The 22,114-nt window shown below is 39.9% G+C and overlaps 1 protein-coding gene across 1 annotated transcript in view; it reads right to left on the bottom strand.

The window, feature by feature from the left end:
• LOC134603184 (aminopeptidase N-like) overlaps positions 1 to 22,114 on the bottom strand; it is an 89,901-nt gene that overhangs the window by 27,563 nt on the left and 40,224 nt on the right. The window contains exons 2-7 of the mRNA XM_063448917.1: positions 19,946 to 20,792; positions 18,610 to 18,752; positions 16,502 to 16,644; positions 16,253 to 16,382; positions 15,479 to 15,633; positions 13,736 to 13,849 (exon numbers count right to left, since the gene is read on the bottom strand). Coding sequence (XP_063304987.1) covers positions 13,736 to 13,849; positions 15,479 to 15,633; positions 16,253 to 16,382; positions 16,502 to 16,644; positions 18,610 to 18,752; positions 19,946 to 20,568 — 1,308 coding nt within the window. The 5' untranslated portion in view covers positions 20,569 to 20,792. The remainder of the gene's footprint in view (positions 1 to 13,735; positions 13,850 to 15,478; positions 15,634 to 16,252; positions 16,383 to 16,501; positions 16,645 to 18,609; positions 18,753 to 19,945; positions 20,793 to 22,114) is intronic.

Below are 22,114 nucleotides of genomic sequence, written 5' to 3' on the forward strand. Positions count from 1 at the left end.
CTATGGCCAGTGTTAAAAGAGTGAACTACTGGGGGGGGGGGAGGTGGAGCCTGACAGCCAAGATGGCCGGTTGTGCTTTTTAAGATATCTGGCACCTATGAACAAAAACAAGCCTTTTCTGACTGAACCAGCACTGGATGCAGCGGTGCCTGGAGGACTGAGCAGAAATCATAGGGACCACGGTAATAACCATCTTAAGCATTTATGCCACAAGACCAATCTGTCCGAACATGCGGCCTAGCTCTGTGCAGGACCTAGTGTCCAGGCGAAGTGGCTAATCCACTGACACAGGACACACTCATAACAGACCACCCAACGCAGCGATGGTTCTCCGGGTTCCCGCTGGGGTTACTTACCTCATTGCCACAGCATGGTCATGGAGTGTCTATGTAATGGCGGCCACAGCACCACCCTTGCGATCCCAGGAGAGCATAGTAGGCCTGCTGCCAACCTCAAAGCACAAGCTGACTTCACCACTAAGCTGGACTCAATTTTCAAGGATTTTTGGAGAAAACTGGCCGAACGCCAACAGAAACATGCCAAAGTGGTGCACAGTGACAGAAAATCTAGAAGTTCCTGCTGTGTACATAAAATGGCTTCTGTGCCAGGTCTCCAGCGCAGTCATAGCCAACCCAAACACCCTACATCTTAAGCTAAACCCCGGACCCACGCGGCTGCTGGGACGGTGCTTTCTTCATCTGGGCTAAGGGAAGTGACTCCCGTTTCAAACTGGGCTCGAAGATATGTGCAGCCACAGCACTTCTACTCTCGACTTACGCGACAAGTGATGAACCACCATTCCTCGCAAAGTCCTGAGAGAGCAGGAAGTTTCTCAGAAATTGATATGGAGATGAACTCTCTATCGTGTCCAGCACGTGGTGTTGGCTGACTAGCAGCTGTGGATGTTGCCTGCCATTTATTTTCAGCATTGCCCAGTATTGTCTCATTTTGATGCAAGCTGATACCTACAAGCTAGTGTTTTCCAGCAATGCTAAGATTTATGTTTTCTTTTATTTGTTTTTGTTCCTTTTCATAATGTGATCAAACCCAGCGGTATTATATCAAAGCGTAAGTGTTTTAGGCAGAATGTATAGCCTGTCAGTTTCTTTTATTTTGCTATGCCTGGCTCTGTTTACTCTTGTTTTCTTTAAAAAAAAAATGTCCACTGTATGTTGAATCTTTTATGTTGCCATCTATCTATCTATCTATCTATCTGCCTGTCTGTCTATCCATCAACTATCTATCTATCTACCTATCTATCTATGAAATGTCATATTATTTGTCACTTCTGACCTATGTATTTATCACTGTTCTTTCAAAAATAAAGAATATCATATGATGTAACGTGGGAGACATGGCGTGTTGACATGTACGCCGTGAGCTGGGTGGAGTAATGGAACGGAGCAAGGTTTAAGAGCTTAGGGCTTTTTTTTTTTTTTCTGACTCACCTCTCTTGAACCATCTTCTGAATTCCCCGGTTCCCCGATTGAACCTGCTCGTTCTGTCTAATAGTTCAGAGAGGTTTTTGTGCCATCGAGCTACTGCGCTAAGGAGCTTCTGGGCTACTGAAACTACTGACCTCTTGAGATACTGCTTGAACTGCTACTGCTTGAACTGCCGAGCTACTTGTTGCTGCCGGAGGCTTTCTGCTACTTGCTACCTGCACGTTTGTGGGATTAGCGAAGACGGTATTGACATGCCTATAATCTAATTGTGAGCGGCTTTCTGACGGCGGTACTCTCAAACACAAACACTTCAGATGTTTCTTTGTGTGTTAACCGGCGGTGCCCACACACAGTGTGGATCAGTATACTTCAAAGGCACAGACGGTTACAAAGTAACTATGGAGTACGACTGTGGGTTTGAGGAGCTGCCTCAGTCGACAAGATATAACAAGATAAACAAGTAAACAAGTAAGCATATAATATATCGATTTGAGGCAAAGCCCAAGATATTTTCCACTTTGAGAAAGAGGAAATGTAATCTCAAATAAGATCAAATAAGTTAATAATTTTGAGAAATACTAACTAATCCTAATTAATTGTACACAGCTTATATAACTGATTTAACTGATATTACAAATTCAACGGACTTAACTCAAATGGCTCAACTCAACGACTCAACGATATAACTGGTGTAGCTGATACAATTGATATACTGATAGAAATGATACAACTGATACAATTGTTATAATTCATTTAATTGAGTTAACTGATTTAACTTGTGAATGATTAAAAAGGAAAAAAATGTAAGGAAAAGACATAGAAACATAGAAACATAGAAACATAGAAACATAGAATGTGACGGCAGATAAGAACCATTCGGCCCATCTAGTCTGCCCAGTTTTCTAAATACTTTCATTAGTCCCTGGCCTTATCTTATAGTTAGGATAGCCTTATGCCTATCCCACGCATGCTTAAACTCCTTTACTGTGTTAACCTCTACCACTTCAGCTGGAAGGCTATTCCATGCATCCACTACCCTCTCAGTAAAGTAATACTTCCTGATATTATTTTTAAACCTTTGTCCCTCTAATTTAAGACTATGTCCTCTTGTTGTGGTAGTTTTTCTTCTTTTAAATATAGTCTCCTCCTTTACTGTGTTGATTCCCTTTATGTATTTAAATGTTTCTATCATATCCCCCCTGTCTCGTCTTTCCTCCATGCTATACATGTTAAGATCCTTTAACCTTTCCTGGTAAGTTTTATCCTGCAATCCATGAACCAGTTTAGTAGCCCTTCTTTGAACTCTCTCTAAGGTATCAATATCCTTCTGAAGATAGGGTCTCCAGTACTGTGTACAGTACTCCAAGTGAGGTCTCACCAGTGTTCTGTACAATGGCATGAGCACTTCCCTCTTTCTACTGCTAATACCTCTCCCTATACAACCAAGCATTCTGCTAGCATTTCCTGCTGCTCTATTACATTGTCTGCCTACCTTTAAGTCATCAGAAATAATCACCCCTAAATCCCTTTCCTCAGATGTTGAGGTTAGGACTCTATCAAATATTCTGTACTCTGCCCTTGGGTTTTTACGTCCAAGATGCATTATCTTGCACTTATCCACATTAAATGTCAGTTGCCACAACTCTGACCATTTTTCTAGTCTACCTAAATCATTTTCCATTTGGCTTATCCCTCCTGGAACATCAACCCTGTTACATATCTTAGTATCATCCGCAAAAAGACACACCTTACCATCAAGACCTTCTGCAATATCACTAATAAAAATATTAAAGAGAATGGGTCCAAGTACAGATCCCTGAGGTACCCCACTGGTGACAAGCCCAAGCTTCGAATATACTCCATTGACTACAACCCTCTGTTGCCTGTCACTCAGCCACTGCCTTACCCATTCAACAATATTGGAATCCAAACTCAAAGATTGTAGTTTGTTGATAAGCCTTCTATGTGCAACAGTGTCAAAAGCCTTACTGAAATCGAGGTAAGGGGAAAGTAAGCGGAGAAGAATTTAAAGCAGAATTTAAGGCAAGAGGGAAGAACTGAAAGAAGGAAGGTAAACAGGATGGAGACTATAGAACTACAGAACTCAAAATTAAAGAGGACTTAAAGGATTGAAAGATTATATAGCATGCTGTAAAGATTTGTTAGGCACTGCAGCGGCATTTTAGATCTGGTTGTTAGAATATCGCAGTTTAGTGTGTGGAAATAAATATCTTGCAGTATTCCTCAGTATTTGGCTTTATAAACTACCACTACCCTTCATTATTGTACAGCAGAGAAGGAAAGGGAGATGCCGCCTTCAAAACAAACCAAGCTAACAGATCCAGCACGCTATTCAAAAAAAGATAAGCAAAGGCAAACGCAGGAAGAAGATGATGAAACAGAATCACGGGATTATGGACTGGAATCAGACCCCATGTAAGACAGTTCACAAGAGGGGCATATCTCTAAGGGGTTTCTAAAACAGGTACTCCAAGATCTAAGGATAACTATAAAAGAGGATTTTGCCAACATAAAAACAAGTATACATCAGGAGTTATCGGAACTAGGTGACCGTACTGATCACTTGGAAAAAAAATCTGATGATTTGTGTAAAGCACAAAATGTGCTGGATGAGAACATTAGTAGATTGGAGGAAGAAAACAAGAAATGATGGCATTAAGTTGCAGACCTTGAAGATAGGTCTCGCAGAAATAATGCCAGATTTAGAGGTGTGCCTGAAGCAATTTCGGCTGATGATTTGGAAGAATACATCACAACATTATGTTCTACCTTGGCTCCTTCTATGGATAAAAATATATGGGGAATACAGAGAGTACATAGATTACCAAGACCCACAAGGCTTGCAGCAGACATACCACGTGACACCATTGTGTGCTTTAATCGATATATTGCCAAGGAAGCTTTATTTGCAGCAATCCGTAAGACTCCAGTTCTGCCTTCCCCGTATGAAGCATTAACTGTATATGGACTTATCTCCTCTTACTATGGCAAGGAGGCGGTAATTTGCTGCAATCACCAAAGTATTACGAGACAATAACATACCCTACCGTTGGGGTTTCCCAACAAAAATTTTTGTTTGGAAAAATGGGAAATTGATAGTAATAGATGACCGAGTCAGTGGCTTGGCCATTTTAAAAGAATGGGGGATTGAGCATATTGAAGAAGTAACAAATGTTAGTCAAAGTTCCTACTCTACAAACATACAAACAGAATGGAAGACAGTAGGGAAAACTTCAACAAAACCCTAAAATTGTTAGAAAGATTGAGGGAAAAAGAAAAGAAAAGAAAAAAAAAAAAAAGGAGGAAAGAGGGGAAAAAAGGGGGGGAGGAAAGAGAGAAAAAAAATCTGGGGCATATTGGAGTTGTTTTCATAGTTATTGACAACTCTAAGATTATAAGGGATGTAAAAGAAAAGAGGGGAAGGTAAGGAAGGGAAAAAAAGAGAAGAAAGGGGAAAGGAGGGAAAAAGAAAAAAAAGAAAAAAGAAAAAAAAAATGGAAAAAAAAGGAAGAGAAAAAGAAAAATACACAGTCTGTAGATGCATTTGTGCAGGATGTATAGAATTCTGCTAATTTAATTAGCTTATTTAAAATTTTAGGGGGTTTGCTATGCATGAGCAGGAACATAAAGTGGCGGCATATGCCGATGATATGCTGTTTTTTATCAGCGAACCAATGGTCTCCCTGCCGAATCTCCTGAGGGCCTTTGAGGAATACGGACAAATATCAAACTTAAAACTAAACACGGACAAATCAGAGGCTCTCCCCATAACAACGGGTGATACGATGACTACCCACCTTAAAACACAGTATGCCTTTACATGGTGCCAGGAAAAGCTATTATACCTTGGAATCTGGCTACCTGCAGACCTCTCCCGGCTATACACGCACAATTTCGCACCTATACAACAGAAATTGGGCTCGGATTTAGCCAGGTGGGCTGGATTATGCATATCGTGGTTCGGGAGAATGAACGCGATAAAAATTAATCTCTTGCCCCGACTGTTATACTTGTTTCAGACTATACCTATCTCTATACCAAGGACCTTCTTCAGAGCCATGGACACGGCCATCGCCAAGTTCGTCTGGCTCTCCAAGGCTCCTAGACTGAAAAGATCGCAACTACGACTACCAAAGGCGCAAGGAGGAATGGGACTCCCATCTCTCCTGGACTACTATAGAGCTACACATATCCATAGAATTGTTGACTGGCATGCCACCGGCACACGGAAACAATGGATACACATGGAACGGCTCCAGATGGGAGGCTCGCTGCCAGCGGCAATATGGCTGGGAGGCCCATTAACCTTAATGAGAACCCGCAAGCACCCACTTATCGGTGCAACCTTACGAGTTTGGTACTCAATTAGGACTAAACTGGCGTGGACGACGACCCCGGGGCCGCTGACACCGATCACACACAACCCAGACCTCGCTGGGGGACTCTCTCTACGCGACGTAGAGGCATTTGGGGACACGGACTGGACGTACATGCAACAGTGGTGCACGAACGACTCGTTAAAACAGCTCCCGGACCTGATCACCGATAGAGTACCAACGGGGCTCAAAAGATACAGGTATTTCCAAATCAAATCGTTCTACCAAGCTCTACCAGGGAAACTCCTAATACATAGACCCCTAACAGAGTTCGAGAAAATATGCATGAAGCGCCAACACTTATGCAGAGGAATCTCGAACCTTTATGCGATGCTGATATCCTCCACACAACACGAGCCCTTGAAACACACTGCACGCTGGGAGGAAGCCACCGGGGTAACGTTGACGGCCCCCCAATGGACGAACATTCACATCTTGACTCACCAAAGCTCAATTAGCTCCAAACTACAGGAACTCAACTATAAAATATTGACCAACTGGTATAGAACCCCAGTGAGAATACAACAGATGATCCCAGACTCCTCGACGACATGTTGGCGCTGTAACAATGAAGTAGGCACAGCTCTTCATATTTGGTGGACATGCCAAAAGATAACCCCATTCTGGCAACAGGTACACGCTCAGATCGAACACATCACGGGCACAGACATTCCCCTGCAGCCACTACAGATGCTACTTCATCATACACCGCTACCCATCTCAAAATATAAAAAGACACTAACTAAACACCTCCTGAACGCTGCCAAAACGCTCATTCCGACACGATGGCGCTCCACACAGATACCCACCCTGCAACACTGGATGGACAGGGTCGAAGAAATACATGGGATGGAACAGCTAACCGCCGCCCTCAACGGCACCACAGAAAGATACATGCATGTTTGGATGCCATGGCTAACGTATATATCGAATAGACCAAACTAAATCCCAGTACAGACTCCTGACGCAAGCTCGAAACAGGGAACGCTCCGGAGGGTCAAACCTTGAGGGGCCTCTTCGGACCCCGAGGATGTGCCCGGCTGGGCAATGGGGAGGAATGCGGGGGGCTGCGGCCTCGATGGCGAATGTGCCTTCCCCTCCCTCCCCGCTCCCTCCCTGCCTCACCACCACCCACCCACCCTGTACACCCCATCCCCTCCCTCCCTCACACTCCCTGAACACACTGCTCCCAGGAGCTACGTATAGGCTTAAGGCATACGAAGTCGAGGCTTCCGCCTATCATATGTCACCATGCAAAAGTTAGGGAAGGGCCGCACCCAGGCTCTACAGATAAGCTCCGAACCATGGACAAATACCATGACTCGGGAAGACCAAATGGCAGAGGGCAACAGGGACTTGAGGCTAATCGTAAACGGGACATGATGGCCATTGGCACTTGCAGAGAGGCATATGGGACCCTAGACCCTCATAAGTGACAGGCCGACTGCTGACCACCACCAACTACCCAAGTCGCCAAGCCAGACGCACCCCACAGACGGTTAGCAAGCTCAGACCCTGCAGTCCATACCATTGGCTACGAAGGGGGGGAAAGATGACGGGGAAACCAAACGTAATACACGCACTAATGCTACACTGGGGGCAAGCTGAGGGCCCGGTAATCCCTAGATCACCAAAGTCACTAACGGAGAGAGGTGATAGACTGCCCAGTGTACGAACACAAGCTCACACTGACCACTCAATAGACGTGCCACAGAGAGATTAGCTCTATTGCATGGCAGGGCAGGAACTGTGATAGCAAAAGATGCTTTGGCATCACAACACCAAGCCACCCGGCCGGCAAGCTCCATTTCCCCCCCACACTGCTGACTGATGCCTGCTACACATATACACCTGCTCACTCAGCAGGTATTACAATAATGTTACATCAGCTATGGTCTTGCAACTTTCCCTTTCTGGCACAGGAAATCAAAATTGGCGGAGGACCGAAGAGAGTAGCTTAGGGATGACAGATGGGAAAACAAATGATTGGGTAACACAGGGAGCCTCCAATGCTATAGTCCATGGTCCCAAGCTGATATTACCACTTGACATTACGGTTTGCTCACACGGTTATGCTGTTATGCCCGTGATATATACTTACCATGTGAATAAAGGTCTTACACCATTCAATATAAGGACGATAAAGTAGCAGAGGGGGCTACCCCACACAATTGTACCATATACTGGAATAGACCCTAACGGGAGAAAAGAGTGTATCCTTAACTATGTTATCGATGTTTGTGTATAACGAATCCCTTGAACCTTTCTTTATGTCTTGTTTGTTCTTGAAAAACTCAAAATAAAGATTGACCAAAAAAAAATATTACAGAGGACAGAGAGCACAAAAGATTGGACCCTCACATAGTGGGATTGGGTGGGGGGGAAGCCTTCTCCACCCAACCATGCTGCTGTTTAAGAAATGCCAGTCTTACTGTCTGTTTCTATACACGATCTCTAACCACCTGCTAGACACTGCTCTACCTGTTAACCTCATGTTTTTGCATGTTTGACTTCTGTTCGTGTCTATACCTTGATTAAACCAAAAATAAAGATTGTCAAAAAAAAAAAAAAATTTTTAGAAGCTTGTGCTAGTAAATAGGATCTTAAAAGGGAGTCTTGGTAAAACTATAGTTGATTGTGAAATATTAATATTGCATTTACTAGAATTCAAAACTGATATCTCAGCGGTCCTTTGTCAGTTTGTTAAAGCAACGTACTCTAGAGGGCTGTGTCGGAGTAAGAGCAATGAGTCGCTCTTTAAATCATATAAAGCGGGTTTTGTTTCTAATGCGGTATGAAATTGGGATTATGATTTAAATACTGTAATAGGAAGCTTCCTAAGCCCATAGTCAAAGGGTTCTATTGTTGTTGGGTTTTTTTGTGTGTGTTTTTTTTACATGCAGATATGCAAATACTGGAGTTATGGAGAGCTGAAGGTTTATAAATAAAGCTAGATATCCCCCTTAGGGTAAAGATAGGATGCCAGTATATGCAGTTGCAAAGCTTTAAAGTATATACATTTTGTAAAATTGTATTCTTTAACATGGTAAATAATTTGTGTTTATAGTTTAAATGTTTAAGGGTAAGCCCTCCTTCCCGGATTAAGTAGAAGGGGGATATTCCCTCTTTATAATTATTGGGTTTATTGCTTCTTCTTGTTTCTTCTTTTACATCTAGATATGTAAATATGGGTGTCAGGGAGGCCTGAAGGGCCATATTTAAGGCTAGATAATGCTCCTTAGGTTCTATTCTGTATTTTTTTTTTTTAGCATCATATCGTTCCATTTTGCCATCATCGTGAGCTCCCACCGTGATGGGGATTCTCACTTTCACTACTCCTATGGTATGCACCCGAGTTGTACTCGGGGCATTTTGGCTCCTAAGTAGGGAGCAATACAGGGCTTATTGCCCACGCCAATTCCCCCTTCCCCCTTGTTTTCATCCCTTTGTGTGTTCCCTTCCCATCCTTTTTCCCATACATCCAACTTGCCTATTCTATTATACAAAAATTTACATAAAACGTACTTGTCAAAACAAGCGGTTTTGGCCTTAGTATAGATACAGTGGAAATATTTGTAGGAACCATTATTACAAAGGGTCTTATTATAAATTGATATACCTATGAACTTAGTGTCATATAATGTAAAAGGTTTGAACTCCCCAGGAAAACGTAGGCTACTTTTTAGGGACCTCACCAAACACGCAATTGATGTAGCATGCATACAGGAGACTCACTTCAAGAAAAATTGTATCCCAGCTATTTTAGAAAACAATTCCCTATACAGGTACACTCTTTGTCTAGCTCCAAATCTAAAGGTGTATCAATTTTAATTCATAAAGATACAGCCTATACCCCTCAACGACAGTATGTGGACCCAGGAGGGAGATGTGTTATATTGGTGGGTCAATTTAATAGCGTGCAAATGACGTTGGTAGCGGCCTATTTCCCCAATGACTACCCACGGAATTTTTTGAGCTCCCTCCTGAGTAAAATGTAAAAATACAGACAGGGAGACTTGATACTTTGTGGGGATTTTAACTGTATTCAGTCACCAGGGCTAAACACGACTGCAACCCCGAAAGGTGTGAACAAATGGAGAGTAGAAACTTTATCTAAAGCGTTTACAAAATTATTAGATCAATATGATTTATATGATGCATGGAGAGTTTTACACCCGACAGAGAGGGATTACACTTTTCATTCACGTGTTCATAACACATATACTCGCATAGATACCTTCCTCTTACATAGAGCACTTTTACCACAATTAACGCAATGTAATATAGGGGAGGTAACCTGGTCGGACCATAGCCCAGTGTGTTTAGATCTTTCGGAGGCGTCTCATTCTCGAGGTCGGGGGTCCTGGCGATTATACGATTCCTTGTTGTCAGGTGCAGTCTTTACAGAAGATATTAGGTTAAGAATACAATAATATTTTAAATTAAATGCGACTGAGGAAGTCTCGGATTTTACAATATGGTCAGCACATAAAGCGGTGATAAGAGGTCTGTTTCTGAGACGCGCTTCCTTTTTGAAAAAACAAAATGGGTTAAGTCTACTTGATTGTCATAGACAAATTGCCATAATTTCTAAACAAAATAAAATCTGTCCCTCCCCTGAATTAGCGGAACAGCTCACCGTGCTCTATGCAAGACTGAAGGTACTTAATGCGGAAGAAACTAAGAGTATGCTCCATACTATATCATAGTGGTGGGAAAGCCAATAAATATTTAGCCTCCAGACTTCAAAATAAGTATTCCAACTTTAAGATACCCTATGTAATGTGATGCGATGGCTTAAAGAAAATCATTCCAATAGATATTAGTCAAGAATTTGCAAACTTTTACTCTAGTTTGTATAACTTGAAAGGAGACAGTAGTGTCTATAATATGAGCATAAAAGATATAACTCAATTTTTAACCCAAGTTCACTTACTCCAGATCACTAACACCCAATTAGATATACTCCTTAGGCCTATTAAGCTTACGGAGTTGTTAGACACAATTGCTAAATTACCACAGGGGAAGTCACCCGCAGCAGATGGGCTGACGAATGCCTACTATAAAAAATATGCACAAGATCTAGGCCCTTATTTATTAAACGTTTTTCACAACCGATTCACCGATCCTTTAAACACCCTCCCTATACTTATGCAGATATTAAAAGAATATGGTCTGCATTCCTACTATTTGTTAAACACTACTAAAACGCAGGCTTTGGGAATAGACCTACCCTCTCAAGTTTTAAATATATTATATAAAACATATCCCTTTGAATGGAGACATGATAACATTAAATATTTAGGGATAATCTTCTCCAGAAGACAAACGGATCTGAGTGCAGGCAATTATATTAGGGTATGGAAGGAGTGTAAGCAAAACCTGATAAAATGGAGTTCTCTCTTCCTTACTTGGACCGAAAGAATAGTACCGTAACTATTAAAATGTCCATACTTCCGAGATTACAATATGTCTTTCAGAATCTTCCACTATCAATGCCACAGTCTTATTTTAAATCAATTCAAAATGATATTACTAAGTTTATTTGGGATAAAGGGAGCCCCCGAGTATCTATGAAACTTATGAGAGCACCGGCAAGGGTAGGAGGATTGGCAGTCCCCGATATTCGCACTTACTATCATGCATCCATATTGGCGGCTGGCATATCACATTTTTCCAACCATAATCCTCCCCAGTGGGTCCGAATCGAACAGCATATGATGTTACCATATGACATTACTCATATATTATGGCTCCCTAAACAGTTACGACCCCCTTTAAAAGCAGTCCCTGCTCAAATAGCTTTGCTAATACAAATCTGGGATATACACAGACATAAGCTAAGCAGATACCCAATTTCCCCTGCCACTCCTATAGAAGCTCTTATATATTGTATACCTACTTTCCATGCAAAACCATGGCGGGAGAGGGGTCTTACACATTGAATTTATTTTTACGCTAATTCTAGCCTACAGGATTTTCAAACCCTTCAATCACTTTATGATATTCCATTGACCTCTCAATTCTCTTATAGACAATTATACTCCTTTTTACAAAAACTAAATATACAGTCTCTTTCTCGCTGTATTATTGGTGAACAACTTACGTTATTGGAAAAATTCTGTATTTACAAAAAATCATCGGCATTATGTAAACCAATCTCTATTTGTTACCAATTATTATTAGATTATATACCACTTTCAGACTCTACACCAGGGAAACAATGGGTAAATGATTTGGCTATGGAGCTTACGCAGGAACAATGGATTAATATATCCATAAATATCAAGAAATTAAATCAGCTTCACTTATTGAACAAAACAAAAAAATGATTTATAGGTGGTATATGGTCCCAGAGCGGATACACAAAATGTTTCCTTCCGTTCTACCCACCTGTTGGAGATGTCAAAATAACATTGGATCAGTTATTCATATATAGTGGAACTGCCCACACCTCCAACCCTTTTGGGAGGAGGTACATACATTGTTACAAAATCTTATAAAAATTTAATCACCATATGAACCCCTCTTGTTTTTGCTATTGCACCTCGCCCCAGATATTCCCAAATACCTCCAAAAACGAATTTTTCATACGGTACTGACGGCTCAACGCCTTATCGCATGAGCTTGGAAGAGTTCAAACATTTCTAAAATCCAGAAAGTATATTCTGAGATGGATGTGCAGAAGCTTTATGAAGGTTGTTTTACTAACACATACTACTCTACTCAAAATGCTATAGCAACATGGGATATATGGGACAAGTGGAGATTGGTAAACCCTATACATAGGGTGAAGCAATAACGTATTATAAAGTTCATATTATACTGTCTTAATATAGGAAGGTTTAGAATATCTCAACATTAATTAAGTCTCATTCAAATAAACTATTTAGTTATATCGGAACTTGCGACTTATGAGTGTTCATGAGGATATATTAAGGAATTGTGTATTACTATCAAATACGTTTTTATGTCTCTTCTAATTGATGGAGGGCACTTGGATGTTACCCCCTCCCTCCCCCCATTTTTGTCTTCTGTATCCCCCCCATCCTTATGTTTTTTCTATAAACTGAATAAAATTGTAAAATTTCAAAAATAAAGAATAAAATAAAAAGAGTGAACTACTAACATTCCCGGGGGAAAGGATTAACTTGCTAATTTCCATTATTAATGGTATACACACAATACATTAATTTTGTACTATAATTCCCTCTCCCTTTCTTCCACCACAGCACAAACAGTCTCACTTATAATGAATGATGGCTTTCTGAATAGCCGTATGAATTGAAAGCATCTGTGTGCAACCCAGTTTGCAAGCACCTCAAACATGCGCAGTATGTTTCTATTTGTGATTCCTGAAATGCCTAATTTAATCTTCGGCAGGGTGTGTGAGCTAGTCCTATATAAAAGGCTTACAATCTCATTATTACTTACAAAGTAGCCAAGATGTAGGGAATTAAGCATGTAAAGCAGGGAACATCAACCTGGTCCCTACCGCCCACTACTGGACAATTCAGGCTTTCATTGTGGGCAATGGTGGGTTCTGCAGCACAACCACACACTCTCCGTTCCCCTCTCTTGTCAGCCACAGAGAGAGATTAACGCCTTTTTAAATTTCTCTTGATGGCTAAAAGGAAGTGCGCGTGCGGCTGCACTCCAAATCAGGGGCGTGATAATGTAACATGCCAGAAGAGGAGGGAAAGGAGGGGAATAAAAGAAAATAAAAGAAAGAAGGAAGGAAAATGATAGGAAGGAAAGTGAGAATAAACAAAAAAGAGATGTATAGGGTGGGGGTAGAAGTATGGGGGGGGGGGACCCAGAGCAATTTTCGCACCAGGGCACCGTGGTTTCTAGTTACGCCTCTGCGTTCAATATAAGGGAAAAAAAACGTACTATGTTCCAGGTGGGCTCTGCATAGTCTGCTCCCAAATATTCCACGTAGGAGGCAAATCCTTCATTCAGCCAAAGATCATTCCACCATTGTATGGTCACAAGGTTTCCAAACCACTATAAAACAAACAAGGTGAACAAGAGAATAAAGTTATACTATATACTGTAAAGTATCTCTTTAGTTCAATATTATTTTGACATGGTAATACCATAATCTGTATGATGTGCAATCCTTTTTGTATTAAATCTTTACATGATTTGTGAACTGCTCTAAAATCTGGCCCTGCCCTGTGGGGTTGGATGAGGCAATGCGATATAATACTAGCATGCAAACATTTTAGGAATAGCACATGCAGGAATGTCTCTAACTATAACTGCCAGTTTACCATGCATGTATTAGGGTATCTTTCTGCGGATTGTATTTGTGAGTTTTTGTTGATGACACTGTATATTTTTTAACTGACTGTGGCATTGATGAGGTGAAAGGTGCAATATTTGGAAGGGTTTGTTCTGCCTTTTTCTGGATCGACAAAATTAGCTTTTCTCAAACTCACTATATGTATGAAAACTGTCACTTCTATGGAATATACATCACTGAATATTAATATTATTATTATTGGTTTTAAGGCGCCAACAAATTCTGCAGCTCTGTACAATGGGTGGACTAACTAACAGACACGTGTTTGTAACCAGAAGAGTTGGACACACAGGAACAGAGGGATTGAGGGCCCCGCTCAATGAGCTTACATGCTAGAGGGAGTGAGGTATAGTGACACAAGAAGGTAAGGGTAAGAGTAAGGTAGAAAAGAAGGTTGCTACAAAAGCGTTCACTGAGGGCTTAGTGTTTTGTTTTGATGACAATTGCAGGATAGGAATTGGTAAAATTGATCATCACAAAGAACTTGTGTTACCTTTTTTTCTCCAAAACAATGTGTTTTTTTTAAATTTATGTAAAGATTTTGCAATTTATACTATATTCCATTTCAGAAAAGTCAAAGCCAGGTCAAACATGGCAAATTAGGAGAATAAATGGAAACATTGTTAAATTTCTTCTCTGTTTGTGTGCTTTCTCTATGCTAATGGCCTGGTGCGAAGGACAGAGCTTATAACAGTGATTCTAACACATAACTACTGTCGGTGCAGGTGTTTCTTCAGCGAAGCCTGTTGATGACTTTTACTCAGATGGGTGTCATGGGGCCCTTCCCGGCTGTGCTGACACTGCCAGAAGTTCCTGTGCCAAAACACAGGAATGCGAGGCTGCTAACCGGGCACTGGGGGGAAGACTTGTTATGTGCAATAATCAGGAGGGAGGGATAGGCTCAGAGATACATCCCCTGCATACACCCCTGAATTCTAACATCATCTATACATATACACAAACATTCACACACACATACTCAATGCAAGTACACATCTAAAATCATACGCATACAACCCTGCGAGGATGGGCATGTGGTAGATCTACAGCTGACAAAGCATCATCAGAGTTGCACAACAGTTAAACTCTTCTTTTCCATAGGGGTGGGGGGGGGGGGGGGCTATGGCAGTGATTGACAGGAAGCTAAAATGTAGGCACCCATTTGCATGACAAAGAGGTGTGGATTTCTTGATTTATTTTGTTTTCTGTCCTAAATTCATATTTATTAAATATAGGGGCTAAGTAAACAGAGTATTAACACATTTGGAAAGTAACAGTTCCTTGTTAAGTTGTCTATTGCTGTTTGTTGATGTGAAGGTTAAACATACCTGATGAGCCAGCTCATGGGCTACCACTGTGGCCACTCTCTCCTTGTTGCCAATAGACGATACTTTAGGGTCATACAAAAGAGCTGTCTCTCTGTATGTCACCAGGCCCCAATTCTCCATGGCTCCAGAACTAAAATCAGGGATGGCCACCTGGTCTATGGGGCAGATTTCAAAATTAGTAGGACATGTGTAAAAATGTGTAGATAATTAAATTATATTTCTTAAAGGAACACTCCAAGACCCATAACCACTACAGTTCACTGAAGTGGTTATAGTGTCCAGAGTGCCCAGTGCCAAGTGCCCCTCATGTTCTCATTTGTAAGTATTCAAAAAAAGTTTGAATGGTTTTACTTTTTACTTGGTTGGTGTCTGGGTGCCGCTCCTCACCTTCACTACTAATGCCAGAGAGCAAAAAGTTCCTAAGCTGGATTTTCTGTAAGAAGGTCATTAGCTGAGAGCAATCAGTAGTAAGTTTGAATATTTACAGTGGTGCGGCACTATGGCACTCCTGCACTATAACCACTACAGTAAGCTGTAGTGTTTATGGTTCTTTGAGTATTCCATTAACTAAAATAAGAGTTAATATAAAACGATTTATATATCATTGCTTGCACTAAATGAGGAGATATTAAAATAAACAAACTTCTTAAATCCTATCGTTAGGAATAATATAATGAAAAATTAGAAATATGGTGTATTTTTAATTTTCTTTCATTATACTTTTTCTTTTTTTCTGCTGGAGTTGTAGTTTTTTCTTTTTATTGGTAGGCATACCTGACTTTGGCAGAGGGTATGGAGTTTGATAATAGCGTGCAAAAAAATCCAGGATGGGCTTTGTTATACTCAAAGCATAATCTCCTTGTTTCTCTTCCTCAATAGCTTTTTTACGGCCCCAGATCTGAACCTATAGAATAAAAATGTACAGTTTTCATGATTCATTCCGTTAAAATATTTTAACCTCTGTTCTTCTTTCTACTTGTTTACATAAACATATATATATATACAGTCTGCAAAGTATCTTACCCCAGTCGTTGTACTACTCCCTGGATCACCAGTAGGACTAAATTGAGAGACTATAAATGCCACAAGATATGTGGACATCTTCACTGTTTTTTGAAAAACAGTTTCAGTCCAGTTTACTCCCTCTAGAATAATATTGTTGTGACCTAAAATAAACAGAAATTACTGTCAGAGAAAATACTTAAAGTCCACAGATGTTTTGTAGTATAATAGACAAATTACATGCTAATATAAATAAAAAAACAATTTCTAGCGCTTCCGAATGATGTTAGTAGGCAGCTAGGACAACCCAAGCCAGAGTCTCTTCTTTCTGGTAGTAGGTAAGATGCAAGATGAATAAATAGGGTCACAGTTCCTTGTGAGTGTCTTCTGATCCAGATGGTGCTCAGTGCATGTAAAAGAGCAGGAGACCTACCTACTACACTATATTGTCTCCTGCTCTTTTACATGCCCTGAGCACCATCTGAATCAAAAGACACTCACAAGGTACTGCGACCCTCTTTCTTCATTTTGCAAATTACATGCTAATGATGGTGCCTGGCGGTGAGTTACACCTCTAGCTGCTAAGGGGTTAAACTCATTATCTGACGCATTTCAAAACAAAAAGGGGCACGACCCCTTTAAACCAATGAAGTGCCCACGGTGCTTGGACTAACATATTATTATGTGTTAAGTAACTGTTCTTGAGTTACCTCCCTTAGAGTAAATAAAATCATCTATACAAACGATCCACAAGCCGTGAGATGATATCCTGTCAGGATGTTTGTTTAGGCCAAATGACACTTTAATGAAAGCGAGATGCTGCCAGGTGAATAAAGGTATGGATCGCTGCACTGTTAAAGTGTAAAAAGAGATAGACTTTGGATCCTTAGCTCTAAAAGAATATTGGAGTAAGCATAAGGAGTGGTGTAGTGTAGCCTTGTACACATAGAAGAGTATATGAGAGGCAGCTTTTTTTGTGTGTAAATAACTCGTGTACTTTAATAAATCTACCTTCTTGCTATACGAGACTCGGACATCAAAACCCTGTCAGTCTTACACTGTTTCCTACAACCCACCAAATGTCCCCTCGGCAGTCTGAGAGGGGAAAACGATGATGGGATTACTGTAAAACAAAGTGTGCTTCTACTTTAGGCTGTTATAAGGCAAGAAAGGGGTTAGTACAATGCGTAATCCAGCCTATAATGAAAAAGTACTTTGGTGTGTAGATACTTCTCAAATACAGTAAAATACAATACAATTCGTGGGGTGTCAAGCAGGTGAATCCCCTATCACCTAATTGAAATAAAAAATGGGGGAAAAAACCCAAGTGAAGTACATCCACAGTATACTTATAAATTCATCAATCAGCTTTTACCTTTCGGGACTTTTTTTATTCTTGTTATTTTATGTTGTTTTTTGCGGTGTTGACAATATTTGTTTATTTCTCACACTGCTTCTTGTCCCTATATTTTTATTAATAAAGCATCTGTCATTTACCTTGCAGCCTCCATTCTCAGTTCCTGTTTGGGATCTTCTATTTAGCCTGTATAGGGCACCCTGGAACTTCCTATATAGAGCCTGTTACGGCTCTATACTATAAGAGTTTTACCTTGTCTGTGTGATACATGTTTTAACATTTATACAGAGAGCACTATGTATTGTTGTTATATCTTTTAGGAGTTCCAGATCCTATTGTACAGGTTTTATAATTATACTGTGTGTCTACTTCTATTTTGGGTAATCCAGCCTATTTAACATTACCACCCTTACCTATTTCCCATGATGCTGCCTTCTGACACATTCGATGTTAAGTATTGTTGACCATCCCCTGTCCATTCCCATTTAGTTGTTCTGTGCTGTCTGTAAAAACCTTGTGTTCTCTCTGCAGGCATCCTTTGCAGTTACAGCTGCAGTGAGGACCTGGCTTGTACTCCATCATCAGGGATTATAAAGTTCTGCTTTACACCATCGCATGTAGTAAACATATACAAGAAGCAGACCTTTGATTTAGTAAATCTGTATTTATGCAACCTATAAATGCTGCATATGCGTATGTTCACTAATTGCACAGCTACAAGAAATATTTTAGAATCAATTACGTATATGAGTGTTCTAAAACAGTCACTTACTGATAGCATTCATGTTCGATAGAGCCACATAGTCTGGTTTATGTACTATAGTGATGTTAAAAGTGGCTTTCATCGCCGGCTCATCAAAGCAGGGAAATGCCTTCCTGGCATCCGGAGCCTGCATCTGTGTGGTAGCGATGATCCTGTCACAAGAACATATGTTAACTGAAAAAAGTGTCTTTGCACTGTACATTACAAATACCTCAGTACTTAGTCCAAAGCCACTGGATGCACTGCAGATGAGTATGGGTGTAGGTAATGTCTAGATCTCACATTTTTAAGAGAAACTATATATAAAATAGAGCATGTATCGCCAGTATTTAGTAATATGCCCCACTTAGTTCACAATCTCTTATGTGATGAGTAAAGGTTTATAATGATAATCAAGGGGAGATAGATTATTGGAATCAAGAAATTACCCTTTGCTTCATTCCCTAGACTCCTGACCAATATCATATTGTAAGCAATGAAAATGCCTTGTATCCTTGCCATATATTGTTATCCCTCTAGCCCTTATTGTAAGTATCAGGGTACTAATATTGCCCATAATTCTAAAAATACAGTGAAAGTACAGTGAAATAGTGTTACCCTGTCCTGTGGCAATTAGTGTCTTAAAATAAAGTAAGTCTCTACATCTCTACTTCTGTACCAATTCCGCTAATATCAAGGTGTATATGGGACCTATATTTATTGAAACATGAGAGGTTTGTTTTCCTAACTTTTCCTAAAAACTCAAAAAATAAAATCATGTTTTACTTAGATTAATGAAGAACCCCTCTCTATAAAATATTTTTTTTCACATATTAAACATTAAATAAAAGTATAAACAGAGGATGTGCCATCAGCCAAGATTTTGTTATTATTTTAACATAATTCTTTAAAATACAAAATGATATTGCTAAATGTCTCAATAGCATTTGTTATCATACAATATTATACACAAATACATTATTTAGTAACATTATAAATAGCAAACACTTCTCATCAGCTCTCCACAACATTATCACGGCTATTTACTAAAGTAAGAATTCAAAGTGAATTTAATATTTTAGGATAAAGTGGTCAAACTTGAAGCATAGCTGACTTAAAATTAACTTTGAATTCTCACTTTTTAAATAAACCTGTCTGGCAAAAACAAAAATGAAGAATAGTAAACTGGTAGAACCCATCCTGTTTATTACATCTAGTGGTCGCCAAGAGGCAGCCCACCAGGTTGAAAACACAAATTCTATTATCTATGATTTTGGCTATATTAAACAAAGTGTAGTCCAATAATCGCTACCCAGGATTAATCCCAATCTGTATTACTGTGAGAACTAAACATTCCAATACTTACTTGGTTTCTCCATCCTCTATGTATTCACTCCGGTAAAATCCAGCCAGGTCATTTGCCAGTTCTCCAACATACCGAGAAAACACAGAGTAATTTTTACCAACTTCCAGGGGTTTGTCAGCATGTAGCACCAGATACTGTGTTAACGGCACTTCTTCTACCTTAGACACAGCCAGATCATTTCCAGCACTGTCTATAAGAACAGCTTTTGTTGGCGTGGTGAAATTGAGCTTGTTGCTGTGAATAATGACAAGGTTGGTTGCCTCAACGCATGTAAAGAAAACTTCACTTTGTCCAAAGAAAATATAAAGTCCTTGAGCATTCTTCTCTAGAATTGGATGAAGTCGAATATCATAATGATATGGTTTAAGGGTTTTTGGTAGTCGATATTTGAGCCATGGTCCGTCAGATGGAGCAGTGATGGTAGTGGTACCGGTGGCACTGGTAGTGGTGGCAAATGTAGTTGGGACACTCGTTGCTGCAGGAGGATTATTGGTCAGTTCATTGTTTTTTTCCTTTTCTTGAGCATAAACAACTGCCAGAGCTATGATAGTAGCTATAGCAGCTACAGAAAGGACAATGGCAACAACAGCAATCAGTTTGCTGACATAAAACCCCTTTGCCATCGTGTTGGGAGCTGGAGTTTCAGGAAGAGTGGATGAAGGAGCTGGTCCTTATATCTTCACACGTCAGAGGGTCGTGCTTGTTCTGAGTAGATTGGTATAAGATTAACTGTGCAGAGCAAAGGTTGTGAGCTTAACGTATAAATTAACTTTTCAGATATTTAACTGCGTCCCTAAAATCACTGACAAACTGCGTTGTAAATATACTGGGAATGTCAGTGTTCCACCTGTAGAAAAGATAAATATGTAGATTGTTAACATGGAATACTGGGTGGTATTCTGAACATAAATGTACCTTTTTGATATATGGCATTATATTATTTTTTTATTTTTGTTTTTACTATATGATGATGTAAACCATTGATCATTGTTACAATTTGATATTTGTAATTTGATATTATATGCAACTTCAACAACATTTGTGCAAATCCTTCCAATATAATTTAAAGTTTAAATATTACACTAAAGCTATACAGACAGAAAGGGAGATAGATAGATAGATAGATAGACAAACAGAGAGGCAGACAGACAGGCAGACAGACAGGCAGGCAGACAGACATGCAGACAGACAAACAGACTCAGTAATTTTATAGCATGACAGGAGGCTTCATATTTGCTTAAGTCTCTCTTTACTAGAACTCCACAGCAGCACATTAACAGAGAGATAAACACCAAAGACAAAAACATAAGGTATCTATATAAGGCTCCTCCTAAGCCACCATTTCCTCTTTCTTTGCTGCTCTGCATCAGTACAGGTCAGAGTACCTCTGCCTCCTGCTTATTGTGGGTGGCTTTGGGATTTAGTGTGATTTATTTAGGATTGTTATGAACTATGCTTGGTTGTGAGATTTATGTGCCTTTCTGGCTCTTTTATTTTCTTTGGTGAATGTTTCCTTTACAATACTGATAGTTTTTTTCATGTGTTTAGTTATACAGATTACTGACAGTTTGCCATGTGTTTAGTTATACAGATTACTGACAGTTTGCCATGTGTTTAGTTATACAGATTACTGACAGTTTGCCATGTGTTTAGTTATACAGATTACTGACAGTTTGCCATGTGTTTAGTTATACAGATTACTGACAGTTTGCCATGTGTTTATTTATACAGATTACTGACAGTTTGCCATGTGTTTAGTTATACAGATTACTGACAGTTTGCCATGTGTTTAGTTATACAGATTACTGACAGTTTGCCATGTGTTTAGTTATACAGATTACTGACAGTTTGCCATGTGTTTAGTTATACAGATTACTGACAGTTTGCCATGTGTTTAGTTATACAGATTACTGACAGTTTGCCATGTGTTTAGTTATACAGATTACTGACAGTTTGCCATGTGTTTATTTATACAGATTACTGACAGTTTGCCATGTGTTTTAGTTATACAGATTACTGGTAGTTTGCCATGTGTTTTAGTTATACAGATTACTGGTAGTTTGCCATGTGTTTTAGTTATACAGATTACTGGTAGTTTGCCATGTGTTTAGTTATACAGATTACTGGTAGTTTGCCATGTGTTTAGTTATACAGATTACTGGTAGTTTG

Source organism: Pelobates fuscus, chromosome 3, assembly GCF_036172605.1.
Source record: "Pelobates fuscus isolate aPelFus1 chromosome 3, aPelFus1.pri, whole genome shotgun sequence".
NCBI classification, from domain to species: Eukaryota; Metazoa; Chordata; class Amphibia; order Anura; family Pelobatidae; genus Pelobates; species Pelobates fuscus.